General features: G+C 42.8%; 1 protein-coding gene across 1 annotated transcript in view; it reads right to left on the minus strand.

The window, feature by feature from the left end:
* ARHGEF38 (Rho guanine nucleotide exchange factor 38) overlaps nucleotides 1-17,949 on the minus strand; it is a 62,304-nt gene that overhangs the window by 20,772 nt on the left and 23,583 nt on the right. The window contains exons 5-7 of the mRNA XM_061584569.1: nucleotides 17,215-17,232; nucleotides 8,962-9,161; nucleotides 6,675-6,808 (exon numbers count right to left, since the gene is read on the minus strand). Coding sequence (XP_061440553.1) covers nucleotides 6,675-6,808; nucleotides 8,962-9,161; nucleotides 17,215-17,232 — 352 coding nt within the window. The remainder of the gene's footprint in view (nucleotides 1-6,674; nucleotides 6,809-8,961; nucleotides 9,162-17,214; nucleotides 17,233-17,949) is intronic.

Here is a 17,949-nt window from a genome sequence, read left to right on the forward strand (position 1 = left end):
CTCTCACAAGCTCACATAAGACTAAACCATAGTTTAGTGTTATATCCAAACCAGGGCTATCATATTTCATTTCATTCCAGTCCTTCACCCATGATCCCGTTAGAAATCTTGGCATGTTTCTTAAACATATATGCTTCATCCTCCTATAATTGTAAGTTCCATTATTTTAAAAGAAATTCTGAATTTATGCAATTGCATTCATAAAGCAATACTGATACAATTTGATTCAATTTGCTGGGGGTGAGAGAGATGTAATGTGGGACCTTGAGATATCAATATGAAGCAACCAGATGTAACTTCTGCAAAAAGTGATTAACTGATGAATTTAGGAAGAACTGTGTATTTGTATGGATGTATAGACAGCCAGATAGATAGATATCCTCCCCCCTTATGAGTCTGCTTTCTATCTGGCGTCTTGCTCCATATCACCCCACCATATGGAGTACAATAAGAGGGCATGAGGGACACGGCCTTTTCTGTGGTGGTAACAAAACAATGAAATGCCCCAAAACTCTTCCTAGTCTCATTGCCATTTGCCTTTTAACAACTCAGTCATGCCTTTTTAATGGAGTTTTTCTGGTCTTCCTTTTTAAATTGCTTCTCTGATGCTGTAGTTTTTATTCTTTTCTTGATTGTTATTACTGTCTCAGCTTCACATCTTTAGATTTTTATAATGTTCTATTGTTTTAATTTTCTTTTATATTGTTGTTAGCTGCTTGAATCTTTTATATAGAAGGCCAGTATAAAAAACGTCTCATGCATACATACATGTGTAAATATATACAGCTGTGGCAAGGAGATATGAAGTAGTGGAGAGATGTCACCCAAGAACCGGGCAATGCAAAACCTCAGTCTGGACCAGCCGTGCAGAAGTATGAACAACTTTCTTGAGATAAAAGCAACAGTGGACGGTGTGATGGGGCAATGGCAGTGTCACCTGACCTCCTGCCAGCTGAGTCACTGCTGCTTACTGGAAAAGAGGAGGGCAAGGTGGCAGAGAGGTTAGCATAGTGCAAATGCACTGGCAGGAATGCCAGATTGGCTGTGCTGGAGCATTTGCACTGCACTGACTTACCAGCCACCTCGCACCTCTTTCTTATGGTAAGCAGCAACAGCTCAGGGGTTGGGAACAATTCAGCGGTTGGGAGATCAGGTGAACACTGCCAGCTCACCACGCTATCCACTACTGGATACATTGTTTGCACAAGTTCAGCGGAAGGTGGAATGGAAAACAGTGACAGGTCACAAAATACAGCATGGACGGTGAGCCCATTCCACCGCAGATAATAAATACATGTAAACATTCTGCACGCTTGGAATACATACGCTAACAAACGTAACTATTAAAAGCTTTTACAGCAAAGAGAAAAGGGAGAGACTTTAGAGGAGTAACAGAAATTTCTTTTGCTTGATAGAAGGGTCAGCACCATATTAAAGAAGCATAGAGTTGACTTTATAGCACTTGCATAGGCTTTCATCTTTATGATGTTCTCTTAGCTGGCATAAAAAAATATATGAGCAATGCATTATTTTATATCATACATTTGTTTGTCCCTGTGCTCATTACTATACATCTGCAGAGTTAGTATTTGTGCCAGGTTTGAGAGACTCCCATTATTTCAGACACTGACCCACACTTGTCCTGATTTGTAAAAGAGGGATCGCATTTTTATTTGCTTCAGTTTTCTTTCTTTGCATAGAAAAAAAAAGGTGGCAGCAACAACCACCTTGGAAATATCAAATCAGGTCTTCTCTTCTAATGCTGAAGGAGTTGCTACAGATGTCAGAGATGGGAAATGGGAACAATCTGAACCTCTAATTAAAGGGGGAAAGAATGCTCAGTCATTCATAAAAGCATCATTTCCCGCACCCCGCAAAGTGCTTCTCCAGTATTTGAGTTTGAAAGGTGTTTATATATAAAAAAAGAACACCAAAACAGAGAGGGCTGTCTGTCTGAAGAAAAATAGCTTCCCTTCACAATTAAGAGCATTTCATGGTAGCTGCCATTGGAACACTGCGAGTGCTGCTAAGGGGTACTTATAACCTGCATTTTAAAAAGCATATTAAATAAGTCACATACTTTGGAAGACAGGGGAGAAAGACATATGGATCGTCCAAATAGGCCTCATTCTGTGGAACTGGGAGATCTGTATCAGCAGTCCCAGCCTCCGTGGTCCAGATGTCAGGGATATTTTAAATCATAATGGCCACTATCAGTCTGCACAGCTAAGGGCCAGCACAGAAGCATCGTGAACGGCTTGCATCTGTGTCTTCACTAGTTCCTTTTTTGTTTTTTGGTAAAAAAAATTAGGCGCTGGTACTCATATCTTGATAAAAGTGTTGTGGGTACCAGCACAAAATGGTTGCCAATGGGAGTTTAAAAAAGAGGTGTGTACCATACCAGTGAGTATCATACCACTGCACAAAAAACCCTGGTCTTCCTCAGATCCATTCTGGGTGGGTGGGATAGGCAGAGGCTTTTCTGGTCAGGGGTGGGAAACCTCAGAGCTGGAGGCCAAATTCAGTCCTTTGGGTCTCTCTGTCTTGCCCTCAGGACTCTCCCAGGCCATACCACACTCTCCAGGCCACACCCATCACTGGTCCTGCTCCACACCATTCTCAAGTCTGATTGCCTGGCTGGAATGTAGCCTCAGACCATCATAATGCCTTGCTTTCCTGGATGGAGGACAAAGAGAGGTGTGTGCACACGTGCACACAAATGTATAAAATCCTTTTGTGCCATAGGAATATAGCATACTATACAAATGTGAGAGTCCCATCCATTGCTGTGGCCACGTTTTCCTCTAGTCCCACCCACTTTTGCTTCTGGCCCTGTCAACCATTGACATGCAGCCCCCGGAAGGTTGCCTATGAGAGAATGTGGCCCTTGGACTGAAGAAAGTTCCTCACCCTTGTTCTAGATCCATGAATGCAATATCCATTTGGATTCCTAAGCGTCACTGCAAAACAGGGAGCCATGTGATGACAAGGAATCAGAATGAATGTTCCACGCTATGCTCTCAAGTCCTCTTCTGAGGATGGGTAGTCCCATCAAATGAGCAAGTGTTAGGACAGTGTGATTGCAATAAGTAATGCTCCAAGGGAGTGACAGAGAGACTTGGACTCTAGTTACTGGTGGCTGATGGCTTCATGTCAGTGGAATCTGCTCTGGGTTTTAGTCTAAACTTTCAAGAAGCTGTCCAAGGTGCTTCATCACCTTGGACAGCTCCTTGAAAGTAAAACCCTGAACGGATTCCACTGCCCCACTGATATGGGGCCACCAGCTGCCACTGGCGTTAGTGTACCTCCATGCTATAGCAACTTCCACTAAGCGACCACTACCACATGTTAGAAGCTCAGTCTGGAGCAGAAGACTGAACACAAGCACAAACTGCTGCTTCTTATTTATTTGTTTATAGACAGCCCCATAGCCGAAGCTCTCTGGGCGGTTGCTTCTTAACCTATTGGAAAGAGGGCACCAGTAGAAACACAGGATTTCTTTTTGCTGGGTTGCTTGTCAAATTCACATTGACATTAAGAGCACTTTGTCTCTAAGGGAAAACTCATTGCCCTTAATAATCAGCACATTGATATTCATGAAGTCAAGCATAGTAAATAACATACTTGTGCCTTGTGTCAACTCATCCCATTTCACCTAAGCATTAGTTTTGGTCAAAGCTACCTACTGATCAGTACCACTTTCTTTAAGAGAAAGGTCTGACAACAAGAAAAATGATAGCACATCTTGAACATTTCATGCTGAGCAACTGCAGAATAAAAATGTGGTAGATAAAGAATATTCTTCACAGCAACAACAGCACTCCCCAGGTTTCTAGCTCATGAGAATGTGGGAAATGCTTGGGCAAATTGTTCTGAAACGAGAGGAGTGAATGTGGCCTCCCCATGATTCTTAACTCTGTTCTGCTCTTTTCCCTCTAATACTGACACACTCATTCTTGTTAGATCACTAGCATATTTTCCAAGCTACAGATCTTGTCATTAAACTAACTGTGCAACAGAATTACTTCCATCTGCAGCTATTTCACCTTGCTGCACCACAGGGAAAGATGTGACAGTAAGAACTCTTCCGTCGGCCCGGATGGGACCAGCTGCATTTGGCCCCTCCCCTCCCCAGAATCACCTCCATTACCAGCTTTTCCATCTGGCTGCAGCAGAGCAACAGGTGAGTGTGCAAGGTCCCCTCCATCAACTTGGCTGGAACCAGCTATCATTTGGCTCCTTTCCTTCAGAACCATCTCCAGCAATGACTGTTCCACCTGCTCTTTATGCAACACTGGGCAAGTTGGGATGCTACCTGAGAAATCTGATCTAGCCCTGTGCCTGGAGCAGGCACACCAGCCTCCTCATGTCTTCCAGTCACATACATCTGCACAACAGCCCATGAGCTTAAGATCCTACATGCGTAGGCCAAAATTGCGTGGTTGTTTTCCAAAATGTATTCACTTAAGACAGAGGAGCAGAACCTTTTTCAGACCAAGGGCCACATTCCCTCCTGGGCAGTCTTTTTGGGGCCACATGCCAGGGGTGAGCAGAGCAAAAGTGGGCAGAGCAACACATGTATTTATTATCTATTTTATTTATTAAATTGATATCCCGCCCTGCCTCCCAGAAATGTGAATGTTGCCTTTGTACAGCAGATTTATTTCTACACATGCTCTCACACCCATCTCTGTCCTCCATCCAGGCAGTTATCAGAGCTCAAGGCCATATTCCAGCCAGGCAAAAACACTCAAGGAGAGTGCAAAGCAGAGCTGAGACGAGCGATGGCTGGAAAAAGGGTGCGGCCTGGAGAGAATCGCAGAGGCCAGACAGAAAGGCCTGAGGGCCACATTCCAAGCCTGAAGTTCCCCGCCCCTGATTTAGGATTTATTAGGATGAGATGTCTCCCTGTGGACATGCAGGGTCCGTGTGCCAGCTCCAAATGTACAGTTAGATTGCACAATTCAGGTATCACCCCAAATAACCCTTCATTATCTGACAGTATGAAAGAGCTGGTATCTCAATTTTCATATTTTCCACTTTCCTCCCCATTCTTTCCTCCCCTTTTGTAAGTCATTGTTACAAAATATAAACCATCTTAAGTACTTTGGGGGGAAAGCAGCTCCTAAATGTAATAAGCCAGCAAATAAATAAGTAAATAAATATATTCCAGAGGGGTAGCTGTGTTAAAGCTGTGGCAAAGGGTTTTGCGGCACCTGAAAAGCTAGCACATTTTTTATGCCATCATAAATCTGTTTGTCTTCAAGGCCAAATTCACAGCAGACATTTATTCCACTATTATTCCACTTTAAACTGTCATGGCTGCTTTCACACATGGGGCTGACGGATTAAAAAGGAAGCGCTTCTGTCCCAATTTCTAAAACCCCTTTCACACTGCAGTACCTGTTTCACCAAGGAACGGCAGTTTTTGCAGCCGATTTACCGGCATTTCATGCAACGGTCTTTCACACAGCTCCAATGAACATAGCCTTGTATTCATCCCTCTCCCTTTATACACGTGTGCAGTAATTCCTCCAGTAGCACCACATGCTTCAGAGTTTTTCTGCCCCCCCCTTTGTTTTAGTGGGTTTGGTATATTTTTCCCCATCTTGGCTTTCAGGGCTCGCAGCGGCGGCACCTGCTATCACGGCTGCCGGGAGCTCGTGGAGGCAGCTCCCCTTACCATCAGTTTATTTCAGGATTCACGGCCGTGGCCCCAGGGAGCTGGAGGTGGCAGCACCAGCTTTAGCGGCCATTGGGAGCTCGCGGAGGTGGCTCCCCTTACCCTTGCTCTTATCCATACCGGAGCTCACAGCTGCGGCTCCAGTTGATGGTGGGGTGGGGAAGCACCTGATTACGCACCTCCCTTCACCCTTCTTTGGCCCCAGTTGTTTGGTGGTGGCAGCACCTGTTAACGCGGCTTGTCTAGAGCTAGCAGATGCAGCTCAGGGTCAGCTCCGGCTCATTTTCCCCTTCTGTTTTTAAGGCGGCTCCTGCTCATTTCCCCCCTCTATTCCACACTGCATGCTGGGATGCCCGTCATGTGAGCGACTGCAACCAACGAAAAACTCCCGCAATGTTCCGTGTTCCCAGCCTCATCAACGGATTATTTCTGGTATCATTTGTCACAGAAATTAGCGCTAAACTTCCACTACATTCCACCAGAATTCCGGAGCTACCTGGTATGTCGTATGAAAGGTCAAATATAATGCGGAAATTAACAGGTAAGAAATTCAAAATAACGGAATAAAGTGCAGTGTGAAAGCACCCCATGTCTTCCCCCAAAGAATCCTGAAAAGGGTAGTTTGTGCAGGGTGCTGAGAGTTATTAGGAGAACTCCCATTCTCCTCACAGAACTACAGTTGCCAGAGTGATTTAACAGTCAGTCCCCTCTTCCCAGGGAACTCTGAGAATTGTAGCACTGTGAGGGGCATAAGGGTCTCCTAACTATTCTCAACACCCTTCACAAACTACCCTTCCCAGGTTTCTTTGGGGGAAGACATGACTGTTTAAAGAGGAACCACAGTGTAATAAACGTCTGCTGTGAATGTGGTCTAAGGTGCCACAAGACTCTTTTGTTGCTTTTCAATAAATAAAACTGCATTGAGGCAAACCAGGCTGCTCTGATTATTTCCAAGAGGGGTTAAACAGCAAAATACCAGACACATGACTACCTGAGGTTCTCCTCCAGTCAGGATTTTCAGGTGGCCAGTGACTCTCTTAGACTTCTTACTAATTGAGTGAATATTTAGTCTTGCAAATTTCTCTTTCAGGGATTCATCTTCATCATTCTTCTTATACTTCAGCACTGCAATTACAGAAACTGCATCAAGAGCAACAATTTGCATTTATAGGATGCCCATCCTTCTTTCCTTGAAAGCCGCAGAGACCACAGAATGGGAGTGTAAGATGAAAGTTACCACACTCCATACTTATGGAAATAGCAGAGATGAGGAAAATCCTTATGGCCATATTAGCTTTTAAATATCCATCTCTTTAATTGTTCCTGTTGTTTGAAGTAGCTCCACTGATGCTATTTATTGTGGAACATATAATCCTGCACACTATAATAATTATCATGCCTTCGCGATCTAAATCCCTAGTGAATCTGCTGAGAGCTCAAACAGAAGAAAAAATACGTCCCAACTTTTTAATACACAAAGTAAATGCAAGAATCGAACAGTGGACCTGAAGTAAATTTAATATTTCAGTTTTCTTCTCACTAGTAAAAACAAATAGAGTGGTTGGTTCTGGGATTTATTCTTGAGCTGAGGTGAAGTCGTTTGGTGTTTATGAAGAATAAAGGTAGCTATCTATGATAGCCATATGGAAACCTCCATATACAGAGGCAGAGTACTAAGTTCTGAATACCTGATACAGGTAACAAACAGCAAGGGGAAGCTGTCACCTTCATGCCTACTCCAGGGGTGTAGTCATCTGAGGTTGCAGGGGATCGTAGACCCCGTACTTTTTTGAGAGCAGGGTCCCAGCCAGGTTCCTATGAAGCAAGATGGCTGCTGTTGTGTGCTCATTAGAATGCCTGAAAGAACTCTTTCATCACTAGATGGGTGGCTACATCACTTTCTCCAGAGAAGGACCTGGGGAAGGGTCTTCTCTATAGTGCTGCTCCAGTGGGGGAACTTTCTCCTCTTGGAGACATGCATGGTCATAACAATGATGGGGCTCTGCTGTGTGATAAAATCATATTTTATTCTCTAGCTTTTGGAGACTAGATTAAGTTTAAATTGATTTGAGATTTGAGTCTATTTTGTGATATTTTCTGCTGTTATTTATTGATACTGTTGAAATTTTTATTATTATGTTCTGAATTTTTTTATGATATTGTATTCTTGGTTGAGGTTACCCGGTGAGGAAAAGTAGCATATATATATAGTTAGTAAATAAATAACATAACGTAACATAACAATATGAACAAATAAGTATGAAAGGGGAGCATGTCAGCTACTGAGAAGAGTCTTTGTCCTTTTGTGCTGATTGGAGCCAATCAGAGTAAAAGGAAATAAGTTAGCCACTGAGAAGATTCTTCTCAATAGCTAACACACAGCCTACCCTTTCATGCTAATTGGCTCCTAGGGATGTCTGTTGTAGTGGAGTGTGGACTTGCAGTTGTCACAGACAGCAAGAGAGATGAGGAAAAGTGGAAAGAGGACATGGCTGTGAGGGGGCTTGGCTTTGAGGGGGCATGGTATGACTATCATGAACGGACCCTGCACTTCTGAATTTGCCGCAACACTACTGTGAACATCCAGAGGCATCTGACTGGTAACTGATGAAAACAGAATGATGAACTAGATGCACTTTGGTTTGATTCTCTAAGACACACTCTAATGCATTTTTAAGGACTCATTTAATTATCATTATCAGTGACTGTGTCTCAGACATCATGATAAATTATAGTATATAATGATAGGAATGAACCTTGCATCTCAGCCCCCAGGGTCATGCATTTTAGCCAGTCCTCTCCTCCTCCACCATGCGGAGGAGTTCAGAAGTTTTCGTTTTAATTTTTTTATTAACTGTCATTTGCTATGTTGCCCAAACCCATTAAACAATGATTAATCTTAGCCATGGTTTGTTTAAAAGCAGCCTACTTCAAACCATGGGCTTGTTTCTGCTAACCACAGTTAATATTAGTCATAATTTAGTGTTCAGACACACCCTAAACAAAAGTAAAATGTAAATTTCCAAATTCCTCACAAGTACATATACTTGTGACATGAGAACAGCAACCATGCCCGAAAAGGCACTTGAAATGAAGGTCAAAGCCACAGACAATGCTTCTTGCACCTCCATGAGCACAAGCCAAAAAAATCAAGAGCATTGACAAGAACCCTATTGGATGAGGTCAACATCCTGTATTCTCCAGTGGCCCAACAGATGCCTCTGGGAAGCCCCCAAGCAGGACTAGAAGGCAACAGCCTCTCCCTGTAGTTGCCTTACCTAAATCCTTTCTTCTTTTAAGTTCATTTATATTTGTATTCATTCCTTTCACAGCAACCAAGGCGTCCTGCAGTGCATTGTGGTCTGGGTGGGACATGGGAGTTGCATTCAAGAGTTCACACAGCAACAAGGGATATTTCATCACACGCTGTATTGGCTTGATCATCAGAGATCCCATGTCCAGTAGGCTTGGTTTTCCCCTGAAATTTAAACAAAGGCCTGTTAAGTAAACAAATGAGTTCCTGAAAGTAGGGAAGAGGAAGAATTTATTTCCCTGTAAGGGCACCTTTCACAATAAATTCATAACTGATAAGGTGATTCCTTTTATGTTAACTTTTTTTTGCATTTCATTTTTTTAATTTAACAACTATTAAAAGTAAACAATAATCAACAAAACTCTAATCCAAAAATAAACATTTGCTTCTCATCACCATATCCCACAATTAAATATACTAAATATAATTACCATAACATAACAATATTTCTTCTTGAAAAATTCAAAGCCTACTTGAACACGCTGTTCAGGGAGGTAATGATTTTCTTGACAATACTGTATGAAGGGCTACCAGTTTCCCCAAAATTTGTTTCTATATTCACTTTCCAGTGATGGATTAATGCAACTTTCCAATGTTGAGCAATAACATCTGTGCAGCAGTTAAATAGGAAATAAGTTCCTTATGTTCTTTCTTTGTAGTGCATGACATATAGTTCAACAATATCAATACCAGATCTGAAGGAAGTTCGTATTTCAAAATTTAATTGTTATTTTAATAATTATCTTCCAGTATTTTTCTGCATAGCTGCATGTCCACCACAAATGATAACATGTTCCATTTACTTCTTTACTATAGCAAATTTGGTGGGTGAAAGAATATATGAACTTTGGAAAAACAAACATAATGAATATCGAGTCATCCTAATTGCAGGTACACCTGCTGCTGGCTAAATGCTTTATATTCTTTATTGATGTGGCTAATGCTTCTAGTTATTTGATGTTATGAGCAGTTCAGTCCTATAAATGAGCTTTACCTGGCACAACAACCATTTAGCTTTGTTCCACTTGCCATTTAAGCCCCCTTGCTTTTTTAAAAAAAATCAGCAGTACAGGGCTTTTCAAGAAACAGGCTCCTTGGCAGCTCATACAGTATTTAGGACGTGGCATGTGGGGTCATCTGATCCTCTCCCCATCCCCAAATGGCAAGCAATGGTGGCTATAGTCTGACACCTCTGTACAGTTACTATGCAACTAGGTCTGTAAGCTAATCTTTTTTTTATTAACTTGAATCTCACAGGCAGTAACAGATGATGTGGTGGGGCAGCACCGCTCTCCTGACCTCCAGTTGGTCACACTGCTGCTGCTGACAGGGAGGTAGAGGGGGAGGGGTGTGGCAGTGGCAAGGTTGGTGCGGTGCAAATGCACTGGCAGATCCAATCTGGCATTCCTGCCGGTGTGTTTGCACCATGCCAGTCTCCCCTCTGCCTCAGCCCTCCCCCTCTACCACTTGGTAAGCAGCAGAGGCGTGACCAACTGGAGGACAGTTGAGCAGCAGGGCCCAACCTTGCTGTCCACCACTGCCCACAGCACTATACCTTATCGGAACAGAGTGGCTGTAAAGACAACCGCATCCCTAATTAATCTAACAGAATGAGTCTTGTCAGCTTTTGGATCACCTTCTGGTCCCTTAACAGTAGCTCTGTTTGCAGGCATTCACAGCTGAAAGTGCTTCTCTTGGTGCCCCAAAAAGTTTCTCGTGCTTTTTAAGCTGCGCCCAAAAGATACAAGGGCAAGATATGCCATATCCTCTGGTCAGGTAGCAACCCTAAATGGAACATTGGCAATGAATTCCCGAACCGCTGCAGGACCTGTTTTCTACACTAGTTTGTTGTTGTTTAAAACTGCAGCTGAAACTGATGTCTCAACTACACTCAAAAGGTCCAGAAAATAAAAGAGATTACAAAAGGTCCAGAAAGTAAAGGACATTATTGCTACAGCTCCCAAGTTCCTTGAGCTCCGTCAGGCCCTCACAAAAGGATGGACCAATGGTTTGACTCAGTATTAGGCATCTTCCTATGTGTATGTTCCTATGCATGCAAAGCATTCCTGTCATTAGATAAGACATTCCTCTACTAAGGAATGTGTCTCTTCTGTCTCTGTTTATGTCTCAGAGAAATGGGGAGAATGTGTGTGCCTCTGATCCTTTCTGTAGTGTGTGTGTGTGTGTGCGCACAACCACGATAAAAGAAAGTGTTTGTGTGGCCTACATGCTCTATCCCTGTATGTTTCTTACAAGATGCTTAATTCCACGACTACACGCGTGCTTTGACGTGTACTCTGTAGCTTGACTTATTGGCGTCGCATGAAGGTTATTGCCCATTTTCTGACTGGGGCACAATTATAGGCTGAACTGTGCTGTGGGCAGGAGAGCGAATGTCATATGTGGCTGGTATTGCTTTGAGTGAGGGGACTAGAAAGCACAGAGAGTAGCTGTATTGCTTGGAGCGGGAGCTTCCACTACATCACTTCACCAAGAAACTAGTTTTTTAAAATTTATTTCGAGGATTAGCAACCTTACTCCTCTTCCTTGCTTGATGCTGCACCAAACACAGAACTCTACGTCTGCAGCACACTTTGTTTTTTAAATTTATTTATTATTTTATTATTACATTAATATCCCACCTTTCCTCCAAGGTGCTCAAGGTGGTGTGCAAACATGGTTCTCCCCCTTCCAGTTTTATCCTCACAACAACCCTGTGAGGTAGGTTGGGCTGAGAGACAGAGACTGGCCAAAGGTCACCCAGTGAGCTTCAGAGCCAAACGGGGAATTTTACCCTGGTCTCCAGGGTCCCAGTCCAACACTCTAACCACTACACCACCCCGTGGTTGTTTTAAAAAATTTGACATTGTTATTTTTTTCCACAGAAAATCCCATGCAAGCAGATCTTAAAAGCTGCTTCAATAATGGGGCGAAGTAGACTTCAAGTGTGTCGTTGCTTCCCCAGTCACTCTTTGGATAGCTGCTCAAGCAATAAACAGCGCTCTGCTTGCATTTCTGCCTGACACAATCTAGCAATATGGTCGGGAAGATAGGGAGTTGCAAGGAGATAATGATTCCCCGGGGCACGAAATGCTACCATGTTCAGCCCATCTAATTTGGCCCAGTCAGATTACTCAGTGATAACCAGTCTTAGATTAGTTGTGTTTTTAACATGCATCCTTTAGCATTATACTGGAGGGAGGGAGGGAGGGTTGGTGGAAAGAGACAGGAAACAGTGTCTCCCTGCATATGTTAAGATAGATTTAGAACAACTGGTGACATACATTGTACAGAAAAGTAAGATGATAATTCATTTGTGACGCTCCTTCAGCCATGCTGTCTTCATGTGGATTTAGTCAAAATTCCAGGACCCTAAGTAGCTACGCTTAATCTCATCGCAAATCACTGCTGCTCCTTCACACTCACATTAACGCAGCTGGCTTAATTCTAACAGAATCCACTTGCTCTGCAGATGGCAGACAATGGAATAACATCCTACGCTGAATAGCAACATGCAGCCTCCCTGCCACCCCCCACTCCCACCTTGAAGTTGATGCAATTGTAAAAAGGAATAACCTCATGTTAGGTCACCCTGAGCAACTTGAAAGGGGAGCAGGGACACAAGATGTAATGATAATAATGGATAAATACTGTTGGTTCATGAAAAATCCAGCTAATCAGGTCATCATTTGAAATCCTCTTTATATTTCTCTTGATGCCCGCCACTTACTTACTTCTGCTGCATTCACACAGACTCAGAATCAGGCATCCTCCTCTTGGTCCATTAAAAAGGGGAGTGGGGAACTATAGTGGCACCTGCAGCTTTTTCACATGATGAGATGATTGCCTACGTTAGCCTGGTCCCCTTCAGATACTGTTGGATCTCAATTCCCATCAGCCCAAAATAGCATGGCCAATTGTCAGGGATAATGGGAGTTGTAGTCTAACAACATCAGGAGGACGCCAAGTGGGAAAGGCATGTCAGGGAGAAAGCTTGGTCTAGACCACCGTTCTTCAACCTTGGGTCCCCAGATGTTGTCTGACTACAACTCCCATCAACCCTTGCCAGCTTAGCCAATGGACATGGATGGTGGGAATTGTAGTCCAACAACATCTGGGGTCTGGAACAGCCTAATACGGAAGCACTCGCCACAGATGAGGAACTGCATGCAGGAGAGTGAGTAGGCTGGAAAAAGAACGACAAGTTGCTGTATTCATGCTCTGTGCTCTGTATCAAAACCTGCCATGATACCAGAGGAAGGAGGTCTCTCCTCCACTCTCCACACAGAAATATATAATACATGAATGGCTAACCCCTGGCCAAAGGGTATGATGCAGCACCCCACCATGCAATTTTATCTGGCTCTTCAAGACCCCACTGATTTTGGAGGGGGTGGCAAAAACAAAACAAAAATATTAAAGGATACATGGTGCTTGGAGTGGGGAGAGATTTAAACCTCTCCAGACAACCAAGCACCCTGATGGAGATGATGCAAATCTCCCCCTCTTCGGTCATCAGAATTATCATATGATGAGTGAGGAGGGGATAATTGTTAGGAGAGGGGCTGGAATAAAGCTGATCGAATCCAGAGGCAAAAGAAACTGATAACCAAGCAGGGTGCCAGAGGAAGTGCCTTCTGCACTGACTGCATAAAAATGCATGGGGCTGCTGCAGGAGGGACCCCTCTTTACATAGCCCCCAGCAGGCTGGTAAAAGATTTTGCAGGCTAGTAACTTTTGTGGGCTTATTTACAAGGCTGGTCTAGATTCCTTCTTCCTAACAGTTAGAATGCCTCCAGACTGTCAGCATCTTGTGGGAGGGACCCCCAGGAGGGCCTCCAGGGCATACCCGGAACGTTAGGTTTGTGCATTTAAAGTGGATTAAAGAATTCTGTTACCCTAATGCAACAAATCCAGGTGTTATTTTTTAAACAGACCGACTTTTTGCCATTTTGACAGTGACGGTGTATGAACTGAAAAGTGTGGGATCTGAACAAATGACTAATGGGAAGATGTGTAAACACCCCACAAGCAAATCAGGATGACCCCTCATTGCCATATAAGTGCCCCCTAAACCAATCAGAACAAATGCACAATAAAGACCAGACATAGTCTAACCATGGTATCCTTTGTGCAAGCAAATCAGGCCAAATAAACAGGTCATCTAGAGGAGCCTTTAATCTCTCTTTGTTTTTCTTTTTACATATATATAGGGAGGGTGATTTTTTTTAAAAAAAATGAGACAGGAGCATTGTTCAGTCATGAAAATAAAAACTGTAGTGGGGAATAAGCACATAGAATAGGACTACCAGTATTTGATACCTTTTCACAGCTGTGTATGTGGCCTTTTACCCCTTGTTACATGGTAAGAGAAGTACTAACATGTTCTGAATGGCGAATAATTTTAGAGGAGTCCAGAGATGGGAAAAGCATAGCTACTCCCTCTTCACAGAGAAACTATCTCTGGCACAATATACTAGTTTAAGAAACAACTTTAGCTGTGGGCCTGCACTACAGCATGCTTAACATGATGGCTAATTCAGCCCTGCGCTTAACTCAGGGAAGTTGTATGGGCATAGAATTAACCAGCCAATTTAACTGGACAGCTTGGGGGGGGCTGCTAACACATAAGAAAGTACACTACGGCACCCTGCTTAAAACCAAAATGCAAAAAACTATCCTCAGAAGAATTCTGGTTTCACTGTAGCCACATACTATTTCTGTGTCAAAAAATTATTCACGGGATCTCATGAAGGTATTTATTTTGCTATAATCACCAACGTGCTGCTGTCTTTGCTACGAGTTATGGGCTCACCATAGAACCAAGAGAAGGGGTTACTGTAAAGCTGAAATGTCTTGTAAGCAGGTGTTTCCAGTGCAAAAATCCACATTCTAAAATGCTCATTAGGATTTCTAAGAAGAACAGGGGTTGTTATTGTGCCTGGATTGTGAATGCTAGAAGGTTTCATGTGTCCCCTTATTCAGCCACAACAGAGTCATCCATAAACTCTGAAAGGTAATTGCTTATGAATTATTGACCAATTTACATTCCATTCGCAACTCACAGTTTATGGCATCTGTTTTTGAAGGTGATAAGTGCACATTAATTTGTGGAAGTGCAGCACAAGCAATTTGCAGCACACACACTGAGAAAGAGAAAGAGAGAGTGAGAGAGAGCGCTCTTTTCTTCCTCTTTTATACAGCTTGTGGTGGTGGTGGTGTTTAAAGCTCTATAAGCACAACCCTTCCCTCAAAATATCTTGAGCTTTGTCAGATTCTACTCCCATTTAGTTTTTGATTAACGTTTTGTTTAAGATCATAGCCCTGCTCATTCTAGGAACACTCATCTTCACGGCCTAGTAGAAAGGTGGGTAACCTTTTTCAGCTAGAGGCAAAAAGTGGGCAGAGCAATGGGTGCGACTCTGACCTTTGTACAGAAGGCTTTGGACAAATAAAAGTCAGTGGTCCATGAAGGACAGCAAGCAAGAAGCATTGCCACAGTTCAAGGCAGTTGAGGAGGTCAAGGGGCAGAGCCAGTGAAGGAAGTGGCCTAGGGAAATGGGGTTTGGCCAAGGGAGGACGTGTGGCCTAAGGAGAGTCCCGAAAGATCGACAGAGAAGCCTAAAGGACTGGATTTGGTCCCCTGGCCTGAGGTTCCCTATCTCTGGCCTAGTGTACCCCACCTTTGCACAGACTGGCCAAGTATCAATCTGACAATATAAGATATTCTTCCCCTGGAATGACAGCCTGATGAAGATTGCTCAAAAACTGTTTCCAACATTTTAAATTCAGCTAAAAATAACCCCATGACCTGTCCACTTGCTTTTGTGTTTTTTGTTCAATGGACCAATGCAGCAGGAATAAGGGGAACACACCAGCACACAGGAACAGAGGAAGCTGCATTATACCAAGTAGGATCAATGGTATGTCTCACTCAGTAGTGTTTACACACTGACTGGCATCTCTCTCCCGAATTTCAGACAGGGTTCAGTGTCATTGTTCTGGGATTCTGACATCTGGTATGTTCCGCTTTGGTAGAATACAAGATGAAAATCTAGATTCTGGAATGTCGGAACAAAATGGCTAAAAAACCAGGAGGAGGAAACCCACTAGTGCAGATCTCTTGTTCCAAGAGACTTCAGCAAAAGAAGACTGTATTTCCCCCTTGGCTGGTTTTTGGAACTGTAGACTCTTGTAATATCTGTTTGCAATTATTTTTCTCTTTTAAGCTTAGTGTTGCTTTTTTATGCTTTGTTCTGTTCACCACTTAGCCCACCTCTGTCTTGAAGGGGGGAAATGGGAAATAATTTTGTTTATAAATGAAGCATACCAATTTCCCAAACCTGGTGCCCTCCTGATGCTATTGAATTCCAACTCCAATCATTCCCAATCAGCATGGGGAGAGGTCAGCAACATCTGGAGAGGCAAAGATTCCTCACCCCTGCTATGTACCAACTTTCCCCAATCTGGAGCCCTCCAGATGTTTTAGACTACAACTCCCAGCCAGCACAGGCAATGGTCAGGAATGATGGGAACTGTAGTTCAGCTATATCTGGAGATCACCAAGTTGGGAAGACTGATATTTACAAACCCTGAATGCAAGCCTGATTAATTGTGCATACAAATTTCCAGTAACTAAGGATACACATGCAGATGTTGGTTCTGGGTATTTATGACCCCTGAGAGAACAATGCCAGTCTCTGGAACATTTAAGAACCTAAATCCAGAAAATCTGAAAGTCTGGAATGGTATTTCTGTTGTGTAAACAGACATGGAGAAATGTAATGTTTTAATCAATGTCAGTATGGTTTCAGAAATACCTGTATTTCTGTCATTGCCAGAAGCTGGTTGCTTTCTAAAGTGGTGCTCTGCCTGAATGTGTTCAGATAGCATTCCAGTACTAAAGAATTTATTTTTATATATATATTTTTATGCAACATTTTGCATTACGTTTCAAAAAGAGAGGTGTGAGCACAGTGTGCTATAGTACATACTAGACTGTTGGATCTAGATAAGGGAGACCTGGATTTAAATTCCCATTCAACCATTAAGCTCGTTGGGTGACCGTGGACTGATCAGTCACTCTGTCTCAGCCTAACCCGCCTCACAGGGTTGTTGTGAGGATCAAATGATGGAAGTGAACCATATACGCAGCCCTGAGCTCCTTGAATAGGGGGGAAGTTAAAAAGCTAATAAAAAAAAGAAATACGGTACTTACCCTTCTTCATATATCTTTCTGCCAAGAGAGAGAGAGAAAAAAAGAGTTGTTAGTATTAGCATAAAAAGTTATATTATTAATAGTATGATCCTGATTATATTGAATTCAATGGCAGAGCTTACACATAATGCTAAACCATAGTTTACAAGCATAAACTGCAGTAAGCCTTGATTCTTATGCTGCCCCACTCCAGGATAAATGCAAGGAGGAGACTGAAATCTTCCACTTCTGTTTTATATTAATCATAGTTTAGGGTTGCATCTGAACCTTGAACTGTGGTTAATGTTAATTAGTTTTTTTGAAACAAGCGAACTTATTAAATCATATTTTAAGAAGCTGGCTTGATTCAATAATCCATAGTTAACATTAGGGTTCTGATGACATGTCCAGAAATTTAAACTGAAAGTAAATGCTTTCAAACTCTTGCTCACAGCCATGCCAAAGGCAGAGGGGGAGTACGGGAGCAAGCAAACCAAATGCTCATCTAGGTTTATTCTTATAACACTAATGTGGTTCATTGTTGTGTCCAAAACACACCAGTGGCAGTAACTTCTACGTAGACATGTTTAGGTTTGGGGGAGCAAAGACTGCTAACTTCTAAGCATTATTCTCTTACAAAGCCCAATGAATGCTTAATGAAGTGCATTCTTGGACTGCATTTGTTACCAGAATAATAAGACAACCTGATAATAAGATCCTTGTGCAAATATTCTAGATCTGCCTTCCCCAATCTGG

Source organism: Rhineura floridana, chromosome 9 (genome assembly GCF_030035675.1).
Source record: "Rhineura floridana isolate rRhiFlo1 chromosome 9, rRhiFlo1.hap2, whole genome shotgun sequence".
NCBI classification, from domain to species: domain Eukaryota; kingdom Metazoa; phylum Chordata; class Lepidosauria; order Squamata; family Rhineuridae; genus Rhineura; species Rhineura floridana.